This window comes from Aphelocoma coerulescens, assembly GCF_041296385.1.
Source record: "Aphelocoma coerulescens isolate FSJ_1873_10779 chromosome Z unlocalized genomic scaffold, UR_Acoe_1.0 ChrZ, whole genome shotgun sequence".
NCBI lineage: Eukaryota > Metazoa > Chordata > Aves > Passeriformes > Corvidae > Aphelocoma > Aphelocoma coerulescens.
Window position 1 is genome coordinate 1,741,050 of NW_027184085.1, and position 17,755 is coordinate 1,758,804.

Genomic DNA, 17,755 nt, shown 5'->3' on the forward strand with positions numbered 1-17,755 from the left:
TATGACTCTTATTTTTTTTCCCCATTGTGTCAACTTTTTCTCAACGAGACTTTTGCTGCAGCTGGGCACCACTTTCAGGAAAAAAATTGCTTTCATTGAGCTGCTTCCCAAGCAGTTCCAGTCGCAAATGCTGCCTAAAATGGAAAAGAAAAATCTTTTCTTCTAATGAGTCAGTCTGTGATTATTTTATAATGGTGCAGTAAATACCGGTTGAGGTTTATAAATATGAATTTGAATGAATCTCTGCGTTCTGGTCTCCTGGACACCTCTGTGAGCGATGTGCTGCTCTATTCCCATCCTGAGCTGCCATCTAATGGTGAACACGGTGGTGGCTCCTGGGATGGGAATTGGACTGGATTATTTTAAAGGTCTCTTCCAAACTTAACAATTCTGTGATTTTAGGTGGGGGGTCGGATTCTGCTCCCAGAGAACAAGGGACAGGAGGAGAGGACATGGCCTCAGGTTGTGCCAGGGAAGGTTCAGGTTGGACACCAGTAGGAGTTTCCTCATGGAAAGGTGTTGAAAGGGGGTGCCCAGGGAGGTGTTGGAGCCCGAGTTCCTGGAGGTGTCCAAGGAAGGCCTGGACATGGCGCTCTATGCTCTGGCTGGTGACAAGGTGGGGATTTGGCACAGGTTGGACTGGATGATCTCGGAGGGCTTTTCCAACTTAAATGATGCTGATTGATTGAATCACAAAATATCCTGAGCTAGAAAGTACCCACAAGGACCATTGAGTCCAGCTCCTCAACAATCTCTGTGCCTGAGAGCGCTGTCCAAACGCTCCTGGAGCTCTGGCAGCCTCGGGGCCGTGCCCATTCCCTGGGGAGCCTGGGCAGTGCCCAGCACCCTCTGGGGGAAGAGCCTTTCCTGATATCCAACCTAAACCTCCCTGGCACAGCTCCAGCCGCGTCCTGGGTCTTGTCAGTGGTCACCAGAGAGGAGATCAATGCCTGACCTTCCTGCTCCCTCACGAGGCAGTTTTAACCGCGATGAGCCTCCCCTCAGTCTCCTCCAGCTGAACAGACCAAGTGTCCTCAGCCGCCCCTCATTCGGCTTCCCCTCGAGGCCCTTAACCATTTCCGTGGCCGTCCTTTGGACGCTCTCTAACAGTTTGATACCTTTGTTACATTGCGGTGACTAAAACTGCTCACAACGTTCAAGGTGAGGCCGCACCAGTGCGGAGCGGCGCGGGTCAACCCCCTCCCTTGATCGGCTGGTGGTGCTGTGCCTGATGCACACTGAAAGCACCTGCACCATGAGCGGAGGGCGAATACCGCGGTGTTTTTCCCCATGAGAGGGTGAATATCGCGGTGTCTCTCCCCATGGCAGGTTTTATTCACAGGGACGGCCAGAGAACAGCCATCCGCACGCCCGACCCTCACGGCAAGGGACTGCCGCCATCGCGGGGACGGGGCGGGGACGGGGCGGTCCCGGGCCGGCCCCGTCCGAAATCTCGCGAGATGTGCGCGCGCTGCCGGCGCGCCCCGCCCTTCCCCTTCCTCTGCTGCCACCGCCCCGAGGTGAGGAGTCATGGCCGGTCCCGTCCCGCGCCATCCGCCGCCATCTGCCCCCATCCCGCCCCATCCCCGCTGGCACCGGCGTCTCGGACACCGGGGTCGGTCCAACATGCCCCGCGCCCGCGGTATTCCCCTGGATGGCGCGCGGGAGGACGGGGAGGGATGCGGATGCGGGGAGGGGGCAGGCCTGGGAAAATTCGTGGCTGCGATGATGACTTTCTTAGGACACCTTTGGATGTAACTGTGAAAAGAACACGTAATTCCTGAGCAGCTGCGGCGGTAAGGGGAGCAATCCGGGTTCTGCGTGCCAGTGTTGGAAATTTAATGTTTTAACCGGTGTTTTTCAGCTAAGCTCTCAAGATGGTGCGCTACTCCCTGGATCCGGAGAACCCCACAAAATGTGAGTTGCTGTTTTAGGAGAGTTTTCCTGTGGGATTTCACGGAAGCCGGTGAGGTTTTGATTCTAAAGCTCGGTCTTTTTTCTCTTTTGCAGCATGCAAGTCGCGAGGATCTAACCTGCGTGTGCACTTCAAGGTAAGGCGTGTGCGAGTAGCAGAAATTGCAAGTTCATATGGTGTTTTACTGGCTTTTTGTTAGTTTTTGTTGTTTGGGTTTTTTTTAAAGAAGCCTGGACTGGCTTGGGTTGAAAGGGATTGTGAGGATTATCTCGTTACTCTCTGTCGTGGTTAGGGCCTGAGCTCCCGTCCAGCCTGGCCTTGGACACTGCCAGGGATCCAGGGGCAGCCACAGCTGCTCTGGGCACCCTGTGCCAGGGCCTGCCCACCCTCACAGACAGCAATTCCTTCCCAATATCCCTTCTAACCCCTCTTTTTAGGGAAGTGTCTTCTATTCTTTAGTAGTTAAGCAATTGCTGTTAGCTGCTTGTAATGGTCTCCATCCACAAAAAATAAAAGTCTATATCCTAAAATTGTCTCTGTCTAATTCAGATAACTAAATACAGCAGGGAAACAGTTGCAGTGAATTTATCAGACACTGGGTTAGTGTTTGGTGTGAAATTTGTCTAATTTCCCCCTCTCTTTTTGGTTGTGTGGTGTTTGCCACAGGGATCTCAGTTCCTCTGGAAAAGGCTTAGGTGCAGAAAAGAAATCAGAAGTGTTATTTAAACAAAAAATAGCACCTAGCAGATCCTTTTTTGCTCAGTGTAATACAACATTTTCACATTGTTTTCCATTTTTTATTATAAACAGGTTGGATTATACTTAGAGCTGGCTTACACAATTAGTAAATGCTGTTTAGAAGACTGATCTTCTGCCCTTAATTTTTATTTCTGAGCCTTTTTTTCTCTGTAATTCCTTTAGAGAAAACATTGTTAACAATTGGCACAGTGTTTCCTCATCAGTTTCTGTGAGGTGCTGTGTTTGACATTTTTGTGACATTTTTTTAAGAATTTATCTGTCAGGGTCTTGCTTTTTTAGATTAGTGGCCAAAGAAGAGCTATGAAAAGTAAAAGCACTTAAATTACACTTTTATTAAGAGTTACAAATTTCCTTGTTGGATTTAGCCACTACTTAAAAAAAAAAAAGAAGTGTGCTGGACCCACAGATTCACTGGTGGGGGTCATACCAAGGGTTAGAAAAGTAGGTAGCAAAGACAAAAATGTTGTTAATTAGTTGTTCTTCACTCTTTGACTTGGGTCTTTTTTGGTAAGTGCTGCATTTGTAGCCAAAATAATGGTATCCAGCGAGGACAGGGGAGTGGTCGTGGCTGTGCTTGTGCTGTCTCTTGGAAAGGTGCTTTCAGAGGATCTTTTCTGTGCCCTGTGTTGGTAGAACACCCGCGAGACCGCGCAGGCCATCAAGGGCATGCACATCCGCAAGGCCACCAAGTACCTGAAGGACGTCACCCTGAAGAAGCAGTGTGTCCCCTTCCGGCGCTACAACGGCGGCGTCGGGAGATGCGCCCAGGTGAGCTCCTGGGAAAAGGTGATATAGGGATGGTGTGGACGTAGTCTTGTCATTTTTGATAGTGAACTTGCTTTAAAACACAGAATCACAGGGTGGTTTGGGTTGGAAGGGACCCCAAAGCTCATCTCACTCCAATCCCCTGCCATGGGCAGGGACATCTTCCACCAGACCGGGTTGCTGAGAAGAGAAAAAGGTGGCTCTTAATTCCAGTAGATGCATCTACTTGAAGTGTCTGCATCTAGCTGGCAGCATTGAGTAAAGGGATGAAATTTTGTTGGGTTTGGTGCACAGCAAAATAGAATAGATTCTAATCCATTCTAATCTCTAAGATCTGGGCTCTTCAGCACAGGAAGGACATAAGCCTGTTGGAGCCAGTCCAGAGGAGGCCCCAGAGATGCTCCAGGGCTGGAGCCCCTCTGCTCTGCAGCCAGCCTGGGACAGCTGGGGGTGTTCAGCTGCACAAGAGAAGGCTCCAGGGAGAGCTCAGAGCCCCTGGCAGGGCCTAAAGGGGCTCCAGGAGAGCTGCAGAGGGACTTGGGACAAGGAATGGAGGGACAGGACACAGGGAATGGCTTCCCAGTGCCAGAGGGCAGGGCTGGATGGGATATTGGGAAGGAATTGCTGTCTGTGAGGGTGGGCAGGCCCTGGCACAGGGTGCCCAGAGCAGCTGTGGCTGCCCCTGGATCCCTGTCAGTGTCCAAGGCCAGGTTGGACAGGGCTTGGAGCAGCCTGGGACAGTGGAAGGTGTCCCTGCCCATGGCAGGGGGTGGGACTGGATGACCTTCAAGGTCTCCTCCAACCCAAACCATTCTGTGACTCTGTGGTAATGGCAAGTTAAAGGTGTATAGTAGGTCACTTAAATGGAGTTGTACCAGGTCAAAAGCAAGACTGCCACTGTTGTCCTCTCATTCCAGGCCAAGCAGTGGGGCTGGACGCAGGGCCGGTGGCCCAAGAAGAGCGCGGAGTTCTTGCTGCACATGCTGAAGAATGCAGAGAGCAACGCTGAGCTCAAGGTGGGTGTTACACAGTGGTGGTGTCATGGTGTGTGTCAGCACCCCTGGCCCGGGTGTCACTGACATGGAGAGCCACTTCCCAGCTGCTTTGTCCACAAAACTGAATTGTATGGAGGCTTTGGTGTGGCTCCTTGTTTAAAGCAGGCTATGTGTCTTCTTCAGGTTAAAATGGTACCAACAGTTCACAGGAAAAAACTAAATTAAAAAATTTTCATTCAGAAGGTCTGCTTAAATCTCTTAACATCTGTGAAACTGAGATGTGCAGACTCTTGGTCAGTTTGCATCTTTGTTACAGTGCTTAATTTGGTAGCTTTTTTGGCAGTGCTGGAGTAATGCCACTTAAAGGTGATGCCTTTAAGTAACCACAAAATAACCATAAACAATGAGCCATTAGCATAATTCTACATTATTTGTGATGTGTGAGGGTGTGATTTTGATTAGCGCTTGCTTTGGTAAGTCTTCATGACACTGCCTAGCTCAGCAGTTCCATTGGTAAATCCTTGGAAAACCTCAGCTACATGGCACCACCACGCTTGGCTGTTTCATTGGTGAATCCTTGGAAAACCCTCGGCTCCATGATACCACCAAGCTTGTCTGAGTGACAGCAGTGGTGTCTGGGGTGACTACTCACATTTTTTCTGCCGAGATAATTTATCTGAAGATAAAAATGGGTCACAGGTTTTATTCCTTTCCAGGGTCTCGATGTGGATTCCCTGGTCATCGAGCACATCCAGGTGAACAAGGCTCCCAAGATGCGCCGGCGCACGTACCGGGCACACGGCAGGATCAACCCCTACATGAGCTCCCCGTGCCACATCGAGATGATCCTCACAGAGAAGGAGCAGATCGTGCCCAAGCCAGAGGAGGAAGTCGCCCAGAAGAAAAAGGTACCGCGTGTTGTGTGCTCCGTTCCCGTAACGGGGTCAGGACAGCCGAGTGTCCGGCAGAGAGAGGGGTTGCTGTGATGACTATCTTAGGACACCTTTGGAATACCCATGAAAAAAACCTAGGTCTTTCTGAGCAACCCCATTTTAAAATTATTAACAAGATACTAAGCACTTTAAAACCCTGAGAACTGTTTTTTTGTTGCAGAGGGGGTTGGTTCTGTCCTTCCTCACAGCAGATGCAGCATTCCCAGACTGTGTGTGTGAACCTGGGGTGTGTGCAGTAAAATGATCGGAGTTTAGAAGCCCGCAAGCAGTGTAGTGCTTGTAGGGACTCCATGTGCAGGTGTGATGAGTCTCATTTGTGAGGGAATTCCTAACAATTCTCAGCACTTGTAAAAGATAACTTCGGAATGTTTTGGGAATTTCACCATTTTCTTCTTTCTGTGTTTGTTTCCCAGATCTCCCAGAAGAAGCTGAAGAAGCAAAAGCTAATGGCTCGGGAGTAAATCTGCATGGACAGATGTACATAAATAAAGTTTTAAAATTTGGATTGATTCTGTTACTCTGCTCCAAGTTCTGACCCAGCGCTGGGTGTTGCTGTGGGACAAGAGGCAATGAATGTTATAGAATCATAGCAATGGTTTGGCTGGGAAGAGATTTTAAAGTGCATCCAGTTTCACCTCATAGGCAGGGACACCATCCCAGGCTGCTCCAAGCCCCAATGTCCAGCCTGGCCTTGGGCACTGCCAGGGGCAGCCCCAGCTGCTCTGGGCACCCTGTGCCAGGGCCTGCCCACGCTCACAGACAGCAATTCCTTCCCACTGTCCGGCAGTCAGGCCGGGCCGTGTGTCCCGCGGGGCCGTCCGTCCGCTCGCCGCTTCCCACCCCGGGATAACCGGGACCCGCGGGATAACCGGGACCCCCGGGATAACCGGGACCCGCGGTTCCGCCGGCGTTGGGGGCGGTTCCGCCGGCGTTGGGGGCGGGGCCCGCCGTGCCACGTGACGCGCGCTGCCGCCTGCCATTGGCCGGAAGCACCGCCCCGGAAGCGCGGGTCCGTTCCGGTGCGGGCGCAGGTGGGTGCGGAGCGCCGGGAACACCGGGAACACCGGGAACACCGGGAACACCGGGAACACCGGGAACACCGGGAGCAGGGAATGATCCCCACATCCTCCCTCACCCCGCCCGCCGCCGCCACTCCGCACGGCCCGCGTGTGCCCGGCAGCACCGGTAACCGGGGGCGCACGGGCTGTACCGGCCCCAACCGCCCTCGGAGAGCGGAACGGCAGCGCTTGACATCAGTCCCCCCTAGTCTGGCTCGTCCTTCATGGAAAACGGGGGAAAACCGGCGGTTTTGCCCATGTAGCGTTTCCCAGCCGCTGGGAGCAAAGCGCTGCCGTGCCGAGGTTTGCCCGTCAGCGTTTTCCGCGCTGGCCCCGCGTGTGGGGGCTCACAGAAACCAGCAACACCGCCTGTGCAAAAAAAATAGCTTGCCGGTTAAAGCCTGACCACCTTTTCATTCTCCTTTCCCCCCCTTTTTTGTGCTTTTTTCCTTGCCAACCAGGTGGCGGAGCATCAGCAAGTCTCAGAAGGAATTCATCAGGACGGTGTCACACCCTGATCCCAGGGATCGCTGGTGCATCCGGCAGAGGTAGGGATGCTTTTTTGGCCAGGAATCTTCACAGGAGGCGGCTGCAGAAACAACACAACACGTGCTGTTTCCCTAGAAAAGAGCATGGAGGGAACAGGACACAGGGAATGGCTTCCCACTGCTACAGGGCAGGGATGGATGGGATATTGGGAAGGAATTCCTGGCTAGGAGGGTAAGGAGGGGCTGGGATGGAATTCCCAGAGAAGTTGTGTCTGCCCCTGGATCCCTGGAAGTGTCCAAGGCCAGGGGCTTGGAGCAGCCTGGGATAATGGAAGGTGTCTCTGCCCATGGCAGGGAGTAGAAGGAAATGATCTTGAGGGTCCCTTCCAGCCCAAATAATTCTGTAAGTCTGAAGTGATTCTATGGCCAGAAGTGTTCCCTCTAGCCACTTTCTTCAGCTTCTGGATGAATCCACAACATTTTGCTGGAAATTTAATATTTAGAAAGTTCTGGTGGAGAGAGTACCTGAATTTTTTTTAAAAACAAGTTTAAAGGATTAACTTGTTTGTGTTGTCTCAATATAAGATTCCTCTCTGACTTCAGAGAGTAGTTTTAAATGGTATTTGAAGCAGCCAGAACAGAACCTGGCTGTACTCAGCTGGAAATTGATTTTTTTTTAGGGCTAAAAATCTTCAGGATAGCTTAAAAAAAAAAAGCAAAGCAAAACTGGTCCCTAGTGAAGTGTGCACATCTGCCACTTCATTCTCCATTTTGGAAAGCTTTTGTTTGCTTCTTGGTGTGAGAATTGAGATGTCAGCAGCCTAGAGAGGGGAACTGTGAAGGGCAAAGTTGTGTGGCAGCAGAGTGTGTCTAATGTATTGTTCATCAGCTCTGGCAGGGACAGGTCTGGCTCTAATTAACTGCTTCCTCTCCCAGTTAGACCTCTCTCCTCCCTTGCTTTGCTTTTCTGCTTTTTTTTTTTTTAGCATAGACTCCAAGGTGCCAAGTTTGAAGACTTCTGGGGTTTCAGAGAGAGGGGATGGTTCCTTTTCTAGTAGTTAATTGTATGGGGTTGGTGTGGGATCCAGTGAGGCCAGGAGGAAGAATGTAACCCATATTCTATTTCTCTCAAATCCTGACTGGAATTCTCTTCCCTTCTCCCATTGTCCTGCCCTTCAGTGGTAACCCCCTGGATGGATTAGCTTTCTACTGTCTGATTTCTCCTTAAGTAAAAATGGAATAAGCAAAACAAACCCTTTGGACTCTTAATATAGCAAGAACTGGGCTAATATCTGCAGCTTGCTGCTTAAACTGTTTTTGTGCGGTTTAATCAAAACCACTTACTTCCTGAATTTGTTTTTCTTAGTTGCATCCGTAGGACTGATGAATTAATAGCAAATTGGTTTGGTTTTTTTGTTAAAATGGCAAGAATGTTCCCTTTGTTGGAGATTTGATAACATTGGAACACACAGCATTTTTTAAACTTTTAACAGCTAGTTTATAATTACAGAATAATCTATGTTCGACTATCAACGATGTTTTTATTTACTATTTAAATACTGTCTGTAGTGTGCAGCACACAAACACTGCCACCCTAAGCTGTTTTTTCCCCCATCACCACCTTTGCCCCAGCACAGGAGGGAGCCATGGTGTGCATCCCGTGCATCGTGATCCCTGTTCTGCTCTGGCTCTACAAGAAGTTTGTGGAGCCCTACATCTACCCCGTGATCGCACCCTTCATCAAGCGCGTGCTGCCCAAGAAGGCTGTGCAGGAAGCAGCAGACGCCAAACAGGGGCCAGCAGGCAGCGCTGGGGACCCTCAGGGACCTTCAGCCACCAAAAGAGACCGGGAGGATGGATCTGGAAGCCATAAAGTAAGATTAATTCACCCAGCTAACCGGGGAAAGCTCCAGGATGGGCCACCCAGTGGTAGTTCAGGGCAGGCACCACAGGAGGGTGAATAGTTGGGTGTATGAACAGACCTTTTTGGTGGTTATTTTCGTAGAAACAGCAGTTACCACTACCAAGCCAGCTAGAAATACTTTCTTCAAGACAGCTTCTGGTCTCAGAGGGACAGGAATTGCACCTGTATCCTGAAACGGCTTAATTAATTTTTTTTTTTTTTAAAGACTGGCTGTTCTTTCAGAGAAGAAAAAAGTCAAATATTTGGTAAATCACAACAGATGTATGAAGCAGAGATTAAAAACAACCCCTCTCTCTGCCACTCATAATGGGGGAAGGTGCTTAGTGCATATAAATCATGCTTTTGTTATTTATCTTCTATCAAAATGCAAGGACTTGTAAATGTTGTTGCTGCCCTCATTCCTCCCTTCCCCCGAAGCAATAATTATTTGTAAATCTACACAGACACTACCACTTTTGGTTCTTGCTCCATATTTCTTCACAGATCTTCACTGGCCTTGCTTCTAAAACCATTTTTGTCACCAGCTGTTCTTGTTTTAGGTGTGAAGTTCTAATCTGACATCTCATTAATGACACCGTTTTTTATTTGCAGTCTGAAAGCAATGGCATTGCAAATGGAACTGCTGCAAAGAGATCTGCAGCAGTTTATGACAAGAAAACGGCGTAAAGGAGTTAATTCCTAAGGATTTTATTCCCTCATGTCCAGTATGAACTGCTGATATTCCTCTGACTTTGAGACTTTTTTCTTTGCACATTTTAGCTGAATAAAAAACTTCATTGCTTGCAGGAGAGAGTCTCTTTTGCCTTTAAAAAATGGCAGCCGGCTCATTTGTTGATGTAAAATATTTGAGAGCTGAAGTTCTTGTATTTTTCTTGCTGGAACTACTTTTCATGTCCCATCTGTTTGGTGTGATTAGAGTTTAGGTTAAATAGTTTACGAATAAATTATCTATGGAAGGTAAATGTATCTTAGCATCTTGATGTCACTAAGTGCTAGTGCAATACTTGAGGCTTTCACCTTAAAGGCTCTATCTGTTCTTGGTGAAGAACTGTGGACTGCATTGTGACAACAAAAGCTCATCGTTTATCTATGAAGAGTTTAGATTTTTCATGTCAAATCTATGGATGAGCTAAAGGAGTTATGCTACATAAAAATTTTGCTTAGCTTACTGAAAGCAAAAGGTCTTGATGTGATACTTCCATTAATTATTTTCCTTGAAATATCATGCCTTTTATTTTCCTGAAGATGAGCAGCAGAGGCATGACGCAAAAGAATGTTGCTTTATGTTCTGTTTTAGTGATTTAAAATGGTGCTGTTCTGGCTTTAAAAAAGAAACCCAACATACAACTAAAACCTCTTTAACATGCTTATGTAATTTTAATTATAATAAACCAGGATTTTATGTAAAAATAAGTCGCTTCATACAATTATTACACAGAATTCTTAGGCTTCAGAGCTATAAACACCTCAAATGGTGACAAAATCTTTGGAAACCTGGAGACAGGCCCCAGACAGAAGGAGGTCCCAAAATAACTGAGTGCATGATAAAGTGAACTGGGCAAGCTTTGCCTCCTCCTGGGAAGATGGATTCTGCTGCTGACTTGCATCCCAGCTGTGAAGGGTTTTAAGTGTCCCTGTGCTTAGTAAGGGATAAAAGTGATAATTCCTGCTTTTTCCTGTCTGCCAAACCAGAGAGCTCTTTAAAGATGCAAAATTAAACCATTCCAGCAATTTTGGATTGGTGTTTATGATTTAATTTCCCTAAAATCCTCCCTTGGGCAGGCCTAAAAATGCACCTTTTTATACAGGCAGTCCTTGAACCGTCACTGTCTTATTCTTGTAACCGTGATTTCTCTCACCAGGTAATTAATTACTCCAGTATCTAATTTTGCCCACCCAATGCCTGTGGTGAGATGCCTCATTTCCTGCCAGTGCCTGGTTTGGTCAGACGTGGTGTGAATCAATCTGCAGCATTCACAGATGTGCCCCTGTAGCCACAGCCGTGCCTTTGCAATGAGCTCAGTCACAGACACCTCCGTGTGAGGTCCTGATTAATGCTGTTTGCTCCCCTTAATGAGTGAATCTGTTCGGACCTGAATTTGGAATTGCTGTTTAACCAGCTCTTACCTCATCTTTGGAACATGACCCCCCATCGGATCAGAGTAGCACAGCTTTCTCCTAGATCAGGGAATCCCAGGGTCATTCAGGTTGGAAAAGAGCATCGAGTCCCAGCTGTGCCTGATCCCTACCTTGTCACCAGCCCAGAGCGCTGAGTGCCACATCCAGGCATTCCTTGGACACCTCCAGGGATGGGGACTCCCCAACACCTCCCTGGGCAGCCCCTGCCAAGGCCTGACCACCCTTTCCATGGGGAAATTCCTGGTGGTAATCTACCTGAATCTCCCCTGGCCCAGCCTGAGGCCGTTCCCTCTCCTCCTGTCCCTGTTCCCTGGGAGCAGAGCCCGACCCCCCCGGCTGCCCCCTCCTGTCAGGGACTTGTGCAGAGCCACAAGGTCCCCCCTGAGCCTCCTTTGCTCCAGCCTGAGCCCCTTTCCCAGCTCCCTCAGCCGCTCCTGGGGCTCCAGCCCCTTCCCAGCTCCGTTCCCTTCCCTGGACACGCTCCAGCTGCTCCATGTCCTTGTTGTCCTGAGGGGCCCAGAGCTGGACACAGGATTGGAGATGCCTCAGTCATTCCCAGTCCAAGCTGCAACTTTGCAGCTAAACAAGAATATGTGTTCTGACATCCTGAGCATTGCTGAAGAGATTGTCCCTTCCATGCTGTTTTAATATGTTGGGCATCTCATAAACAGGCCATAGTTTTAGAGCATATCTGCCTCTAAACAGCTGTGAACACAACAAAGAGTAGAGCAAGAGCTTTACTGGTGCTCCTTTAATCTGTAAATGTATTCAGTCAATTTATGAAGTCTGCATAATTAATTTTTTTTTAGTTATTTAAGATATTAATACAGAAGGAAGTGCATCGAACAGTAACATAAAAAACAAAGTGTATAGTAAATTAGACTGCAGGCTGCACCAGGCTTCCAGCTATGTGCCAGCACTGTATTTAAACACCAGGCCTTCTGAAAAAACTATGAAAACAGGCAGATAATGCAAGTAAGATTACACGTTTATGCTCTCTGGAATGGTGTTCCACTGCTTTTATTAGCTGCAGTTAAACCGTAAAGTGAGCAATCCACATCACAAAACTTTCTGTGTGAGGCACTTCACTGGAAGTCCTGTCAGGAGATTTGTGTTGTAACTCCTCTGCCCCTATTCTTTTTCAATAATAGGTCAATAGTCCTGTTGTGAATAGTTAAATAAAAATCAGGTGAAAGCAAAGGCCCGAGCCTGGGCAGGAGTGCAGGAATATTAGTGCAGTAATACTACTGTATCCCGCAGCCATAGGGAGGAGGAGAGAAGATCCATCAGGCAGGAATTGTGCAGCAAGATTGATTTATTTAATTATTTTACAAACTCTTTCGTAGACTTTTTTCTTCATAGTCTAATTGGACAAAGGACCAGCCACCCCTTGGGGGTGATTGGCTAAAATCCTAAAACATCCATTGTCAAAATATTTTCCTACTGTACTATAAACAAAGCTCGGCAAGATCGCAGGTGTTCATGGTTTATAAATTCTGCTAATATCTTGTGTGAGAGAGAAGAGTATCCCACGGCTTAGAAAGCAGCAGGAAAATTCCTTGCTAACAGCATTTTTGTATCCACACAGGAGATATCTGCTGGGATGCAAAGGAGTGCACAAAGCCTTCTTTAAGAAAAATAAGCAGCCAGAAATTAAGGAAATCCTCATGTGAGAGAATAATATCTATCAAGTGAGTTGAATTTAACTGAGAAAATTCCCCTGTGCTCGTTACTCGCTAAAAACAAGATTTACAAAAGGTTTAGGCACCTGATGGTGGCACGTGGACATCTACCAGAATTTCCTAGACCAAGTAGCAGCTTATTTTACACTGAAGACTTAGAAAATTTCAGAGTTGGCATTTTTGGGGGACCACAGTACTGCAAATCTAGTCCTAAGTTCTTCAGCATTAAACCTGTCTGGCTTTATTTAAATACTATTGAGGAAAGATCAATAAATCAATATTTGAAAAACCATCATTCAAATAAACTAATTTCAAGTATTTTTTCTTAATGGGAAGGTCTAAATGGGATGTGGTACCTTCTGTGTATTGGTTTGCACAGGTAGCTGGATGCCAAGAAGTTAATTGAAGACAACATTTAAACAAATACAAGTATATGCCACAAATTTTTAAATAAAAATTAATTAAATTTTATGTTTCTGATTATTTTGATGGGCCTGATGATGCTGAAAGGAAAGGAAATTCTAGCGTATTAAATTGCACATGATCAGCTGCTAAGAATGTCTAAACTGCCAATAAAGTTAAATTCTGATCTAATGACAGTTAACACAATATGCTGTTATTACCCAGATGTAGCAGTCATGTCCCAGCTGAATTCTGGGAGATGTTGGACGTGCTGCTGAGGTTCAGTCCTCAGAGTCATTCCTTCCTCATTTCTGTACAATGCAGAACATTGTTGCTGAAAGAACAGTGGCTCCAGAGGTTGCAGGTAAAGGAAATGAAGAGAAATTTAATTTACACTTAGGTTAACTAAATCTCCTTCAGTGAGAAATAATTCCATTTCATTAAACTGCCTAAGACATGGAAGAAGGGATTATCTTCCTTGTGCAGTTTCCTGCTTGTTAGAGCACGCTCGCTGCACCAAATCATATTTTGGTTGTAACAGACTGCCATTATTCCTGTTTTCAGTGAACCTGGCTGCAGTAATTTAATTGAAAAGGCCTAGAAGGCAATGTTTGCCATGGTGATTCTTCTGCGTTAGAAATGCTTTTAGATGATAGTGCTGTATCTTTCGCTGTTGTTTTAGAATCATGGAATGGTTTGGGTTGGATGGGGCCTTAAATCTCATCCCACCACACGCTCTGCCATAGGCAGGGACACCTTCCACTGTCCCAGGTCCAGCCTGTTTATGTTTTACTGTCATCCCAAAGCTCCGTCCAGCCTGGCTTTGGGATGACAGTGAGACGTAAATTGACATGTTATGAAGAGATGTGTTTATACACACACAGACATAGTAATGCTTATTTTTGGCGTGGGGATTGCTCTACAGCTCCTTTTTTTTTGGCACACTGTTTTATAGCTGTGCTGTTGACCGCCTCTGCAGCCACAGCCATTCCCATCAAATGCGGTGTGAACACCAGGACAAGCCCCATGCCAGGACTGTTGCTGTACTGTGGCAATGTTTACGCAGGGTCACGCCCCACATGCACTGTTTGCAGACGTGCTGTTGCCACGCACAGCCCAGGGACAGGGATGTGTAAGAGCCCAGCTGGGGATTTGCTGTCAAACACCACATGGAACATGGAAATAAACTCAGGACTACACTGGGAAGGGTTTCCCTTTTAATGAGCAAACGGGTACTTTGGAACCTGCTGTTGATGGCAGAAACCCGGCTTTAGAGATGAAGGTTACCCTCAGACAAGCAACGATTTAAAGCAGCATGAGGGCAGGGTGGGGCCTGGTAAATCTTCCCACCCTCAGGTATTCACTGTTGATCCCATTTTGTGGGCTTAACTCATGTCCCACTTAAAATGTGGGACGCAGAATAGAGAATCAGAATGAATCCCAGAGTAGTTACGGTTGGAAGGGAGCTTAAAGCGCATCCCACACCTTCCACTGTCCCAGGCTGCTCCAAGCCCTGTCCAGCCTGGCCTTGGACACTGCCAGGGATCCAGGGGCAGCCACAGCTGCTCTGGGCACCCTGTGCCAGGACCTCCCCACCCTCACAGACAGCAATTCCTTCCCAATATCCCATCCAGCCCTGCCCTCTGGCACTGGGAAGCCATTCCCTGTGTCCTGTCCCTCCATGCCTTGTCCCCAGTCCCTCTGCAGCTCTCCTGGAGCCCCTTTAGGCCCTGCCAGGGGCTCTGAGCTCTCCCTGGAGCCTTCTCTTGTGCAGCTGAGCACCCCCAGCTGTCCCAGGCTGGCTGCAGAGCAGAGGGGCTCCAGCCCTGGAGCGTCTGGGTGGCCTCCTCTGGACTGGCTGCAGCAGCTCCAGGTCCTTGTGCTGTTGTTCCCCAGGGCTGGGGCAGCTCTGCAGGTGGGGTCTCACCTGAGGGGGGCAGAGGGGCAGAATTCCCTCTCCCCTGCTGCCCACGCTGGGGATCAGCCCAGGGCACGGGAGGTGTTATGGCCGCCCCGCCCACCACGGACTACAACTCCCGTCGTGCCCCGCGCGCCGCCCCGCGCGGGCTTCGCGCACGCGCAGCGGAGCCGCCCCGGCGACGTGGAGGCGGGCGGGGACCGTGAGGGGCCGTGAGGGGACCCGGGAGCGGCACCGGCCGAGGTACCCCGCCACCGACTCCGCCACCGACCTCGGGCCCAGGGCACGGATGGTAAGCGCGGCCTCGGCGGTGCCTTCGAGGGGCATGGGCGGTGGGTGGACCCGGCGGGCGCCGGCTCCGAAGGGGGCCCCCGAGATCCCCCGGTTGCCCCGACGTCACCGTCCCCTCGTGGCGCGGGCCTGTGTCGCGATAGATGAAGGGATACCTTGCGTAATTCGACACCGGCGCTGCGGAGAGTTGCCGGGGCACCGGCACCCGCCGTGTCCCTGCCCGGGCTGGGGCATCTCCAGGGATCCTTCACAGGGTTGCCGGGTTGTACCTGTGTTCCTTAGGGATCCGGGAATCGATCCCTCGCTGGGTCTCCTGGATGTCCTTGTGTCCCTTAGGTATAAGAGGATCCCTGCCAGGGTTCCCAGAATGTGCCTGTGTCTCTTTATCTAGACCTTGAGTGCTCCCTGACAGGGATCCTGTGATCCCTCAGGGCCCTTGGGATGTCCCTGTGTCCCTTTAAATGCGCCCAGGACTGGAAAGCCAGAGGTTCATACCCATCTTTTTATTTTGTGCTCGTAATGATACTTATTTTTCATGATTAGATGATAAATTGACTTATTTTCCATCCTGTTCTTGAGAACCAGAGGCTTTTCTAGTGCTCTGCAGCATCTCAGATCTTCTGGGGCTCACTGCCTCCTCACTTCTACCACATAGTTTTCATACTTATGAGTGATAATATTTATCAAAAGTAAGGCATATTTTAGTTTAAAATTGAATTGGTATCTCACCTTAGTTGCCAGGCTTTGTATTACCTCATATGCCTTCATGCCAAGCACTGTTTGTTTGTTTATTTATTCTTTCTAATCTCTTGTGCTGGGCGTAGGGAGTTCATGGGGCCATAATCTGATTTTTTCCTTCTTCTGTGCTGAGGGATAACGTGCTGGGCTGCAGTTCTAATCATTGTAGGTATTTGCAGAAGTAACTAAGCTGCTGATATTTCCATCACGGCTCACTTTTGGAGTGCAGGAGAGCGGAAAGAGGCTCCCGGGTGGTTGGGTCCAGTGTCCCAACACAGAGTTGTGTAATCCCACGTTGTGTCAATTCCCAACTGAAAAGCGTTCAAGGTGCTCCAGTTGGGGCACCTAAAAAATTGCCATTGCTCCTTAGATTGTCAGGAGCTTGGGAAGGCCTCGTGCTGTCCTTTCCAGGGGCTGTTTTCTCTTTCCATTGCTGCTGCATCAGCAGGGGCCCATGGACAGCCCAGGGAATGATGGACCCAGCTCAGCACTCTCACCTGCCTGAAGCATCCGTCAGCTCCTCCTCTTCCAGTCCTGTGCTGATGTTTTACTAGCAGAGCTTCTAATCCCTCATATTTCCTGCTAAATCTCTAAAAAAAAAAAAAATTATAGCAAATTATTGCTATACTCAGATGGCTCTGGTGCTTCCTTCCAGTGATTTTATCAGATTAATAGGAAAATTCTGAGGTCATAGAATCCCAGACTGGTTTGGGTAGGGAAGGACCTTAAGGATCATCCAGTTCCACCGCCTGCCATGGGCCTTCCACTGACACCTTCCACTGTCCCAGGTTGCTCCAAGCCCCATCCAGTCTGGCCTTGGACACTTCCAGGGATGGGGCAGCCACAGCTGCTCTGGGAAACCTGTGCCTCAGCACCCTCACAGCCAGGAATTCCATCCCAATATCTAATCCAAACCTGCCCTCTGGCAGTTTCTAACATGCTGTGTTTTTAAGATGTTAAGACGTTATTAACATGCTGATGACTGACAAAAGTCACTAAATGGAAGAAGTGCTGTTTGGTGTCTGATGAACTGATGTCAAAGTAGATGATTAATGACTTTAACAGTATTTTTCAAAGTGTATTCTCTAGAGTGGAAAGTCTATTGCATCTTGAAGTAATCCCACACCCTGGCAAGTACAATTTAATTTGCAGTAGATCCTGAAGATAGGTGATACAAATCTTGATGTGTAATATAATATAAAATTATTACACATACAAAACAGATTTGTCTTTCTGCATAACATGCTTTTTAATGCTGTAGATAGATCTTCAGCTGTGAGAAACTTTAAAAGCAGAGACAAATAATCCTGTTGCAAAAATATGGTTAATGCCCAAATTGTGGAAGAGTACAGATACCAAAATAGTTGTATACGCTTTGAAATATATTAAAATATACCAATATTGAAACAAATGCAGGGCTTTTGATGAACATCTGAGCATCTGTCTGAAGCTTAAAAGGTGGTTGAATTATCTTTTTGAAACATTGCTTGGGCCATTAGGCAGGTTTTACTTACATCTGATAGTGAAAGATGGAGGAAATATTTGTGTGTAACAGTTATCTTAACATTCCTTTCATATAGAAGCTACTTGGTTTATTAGATCATGCTAGATTTATTCTGGCTTGTGTCATATTCAACCCAGCTGTCCCTTTTAATTATGGTAGAAAGAGTGAATTACTTTTGATTTATTTTTAGATAGGTATAGTGAGGGTTTTTTTTTAAAAAAAGA

The 17,755-nt window shown here is 48.0% G+C and overlaps 3 protein-coding genes and 2 non-coding genes across 9 annotated transcripts in view; all 5 read left to right on the plus strand.

The window, feature by feature from the left end:
- The first annotated feature begins 1,475 nt into the window (after window positions 1–1,475).
- Window positions 1,476–5,896, plus strand: RPL17 (ribosomal protein L17). Its single transcript, XM_069002072.1, has 7 exons — window positions 1,476–1,520; window positions 1,865–1,917; window positions 2,011–2,051; window positions 3,308–3,442; window positions 4,357–4,455; window positions 5,151–5,342; window positions 5,801–5,896. Exons 2-7 carry the CDS (start codon window positions 1,878–1,880, stop codon window positions 5,846–5,848), a joined length of 555 nt encoding a protein of 184 aa, XP_068858173.1. The 5' UTR covers window positions 1,476–1,520; window positions 1,865–1,877; the 3' UTR covers window positions 5,849–5,896.
- Window positions 1,721–1,789, plus strand: LOC138103925 (small nucleolar RNA SNORD58). The gene has a single exon (XR_011147892.1). It is a non-coding gene; the product is annotated as a small nucleolar RNA SNORD58 (small nucleolar RNA).
- LOC138103924 (small nucleolar RNA SNORD58) lies at window positions 5,412–5,480 on the plus strand. Its single transcript, XR_011147891.1, has one exon. It is a non-coding gene; the product is annotated as a small nucleolar RNA SNORD58 (small nucleolar RNA).
- Window positions 5,897–6,429: 533 nt separating the features above from the next.
- CZH18orf32 (chromosome Z C18orf32 homolog) lies at window positions 6,430–9,642 on the plus strand. The gene is made up of 4 exons (XM_069002215.1): window positions 6,430–6,572; window positions 6,907–6,993; window positions 8,566–8,807; window positions 9,449–9,642. The coding sequence occupies exons 1-4, from the start codon at window positions 6,500–6,502 to the stop codon at window positions 9,521–9,523; spliced, it is 477 nt and encodes a 158-aa protein (XP_068858316.1). The 5' UTR covers window positions 6,430–6,499; the 3' UTR covers window positions 9,524–9,642.
- A 5,514-nt stretch (window positions 9,643–15,156) lies between these two features.
- The window catches only part of DYM (dymeclin), a 212,316-nt gene continuing 209,717 nt past the window's right edge, over window positions 15,157–17,755 (plus strand). For all 5 annotated transcript variants that reach the window (XM_069001243.1, XM_069001244.1, XM_069001245.1 and 2 more), the window contains exon 1: window positions 15,157–15,290. The gene's annotated coding sequence lies outside the window, so the exon portion shown is untranslated. The remainder of the gene's footprint in view (window positions 15,291–17,755) is intronic.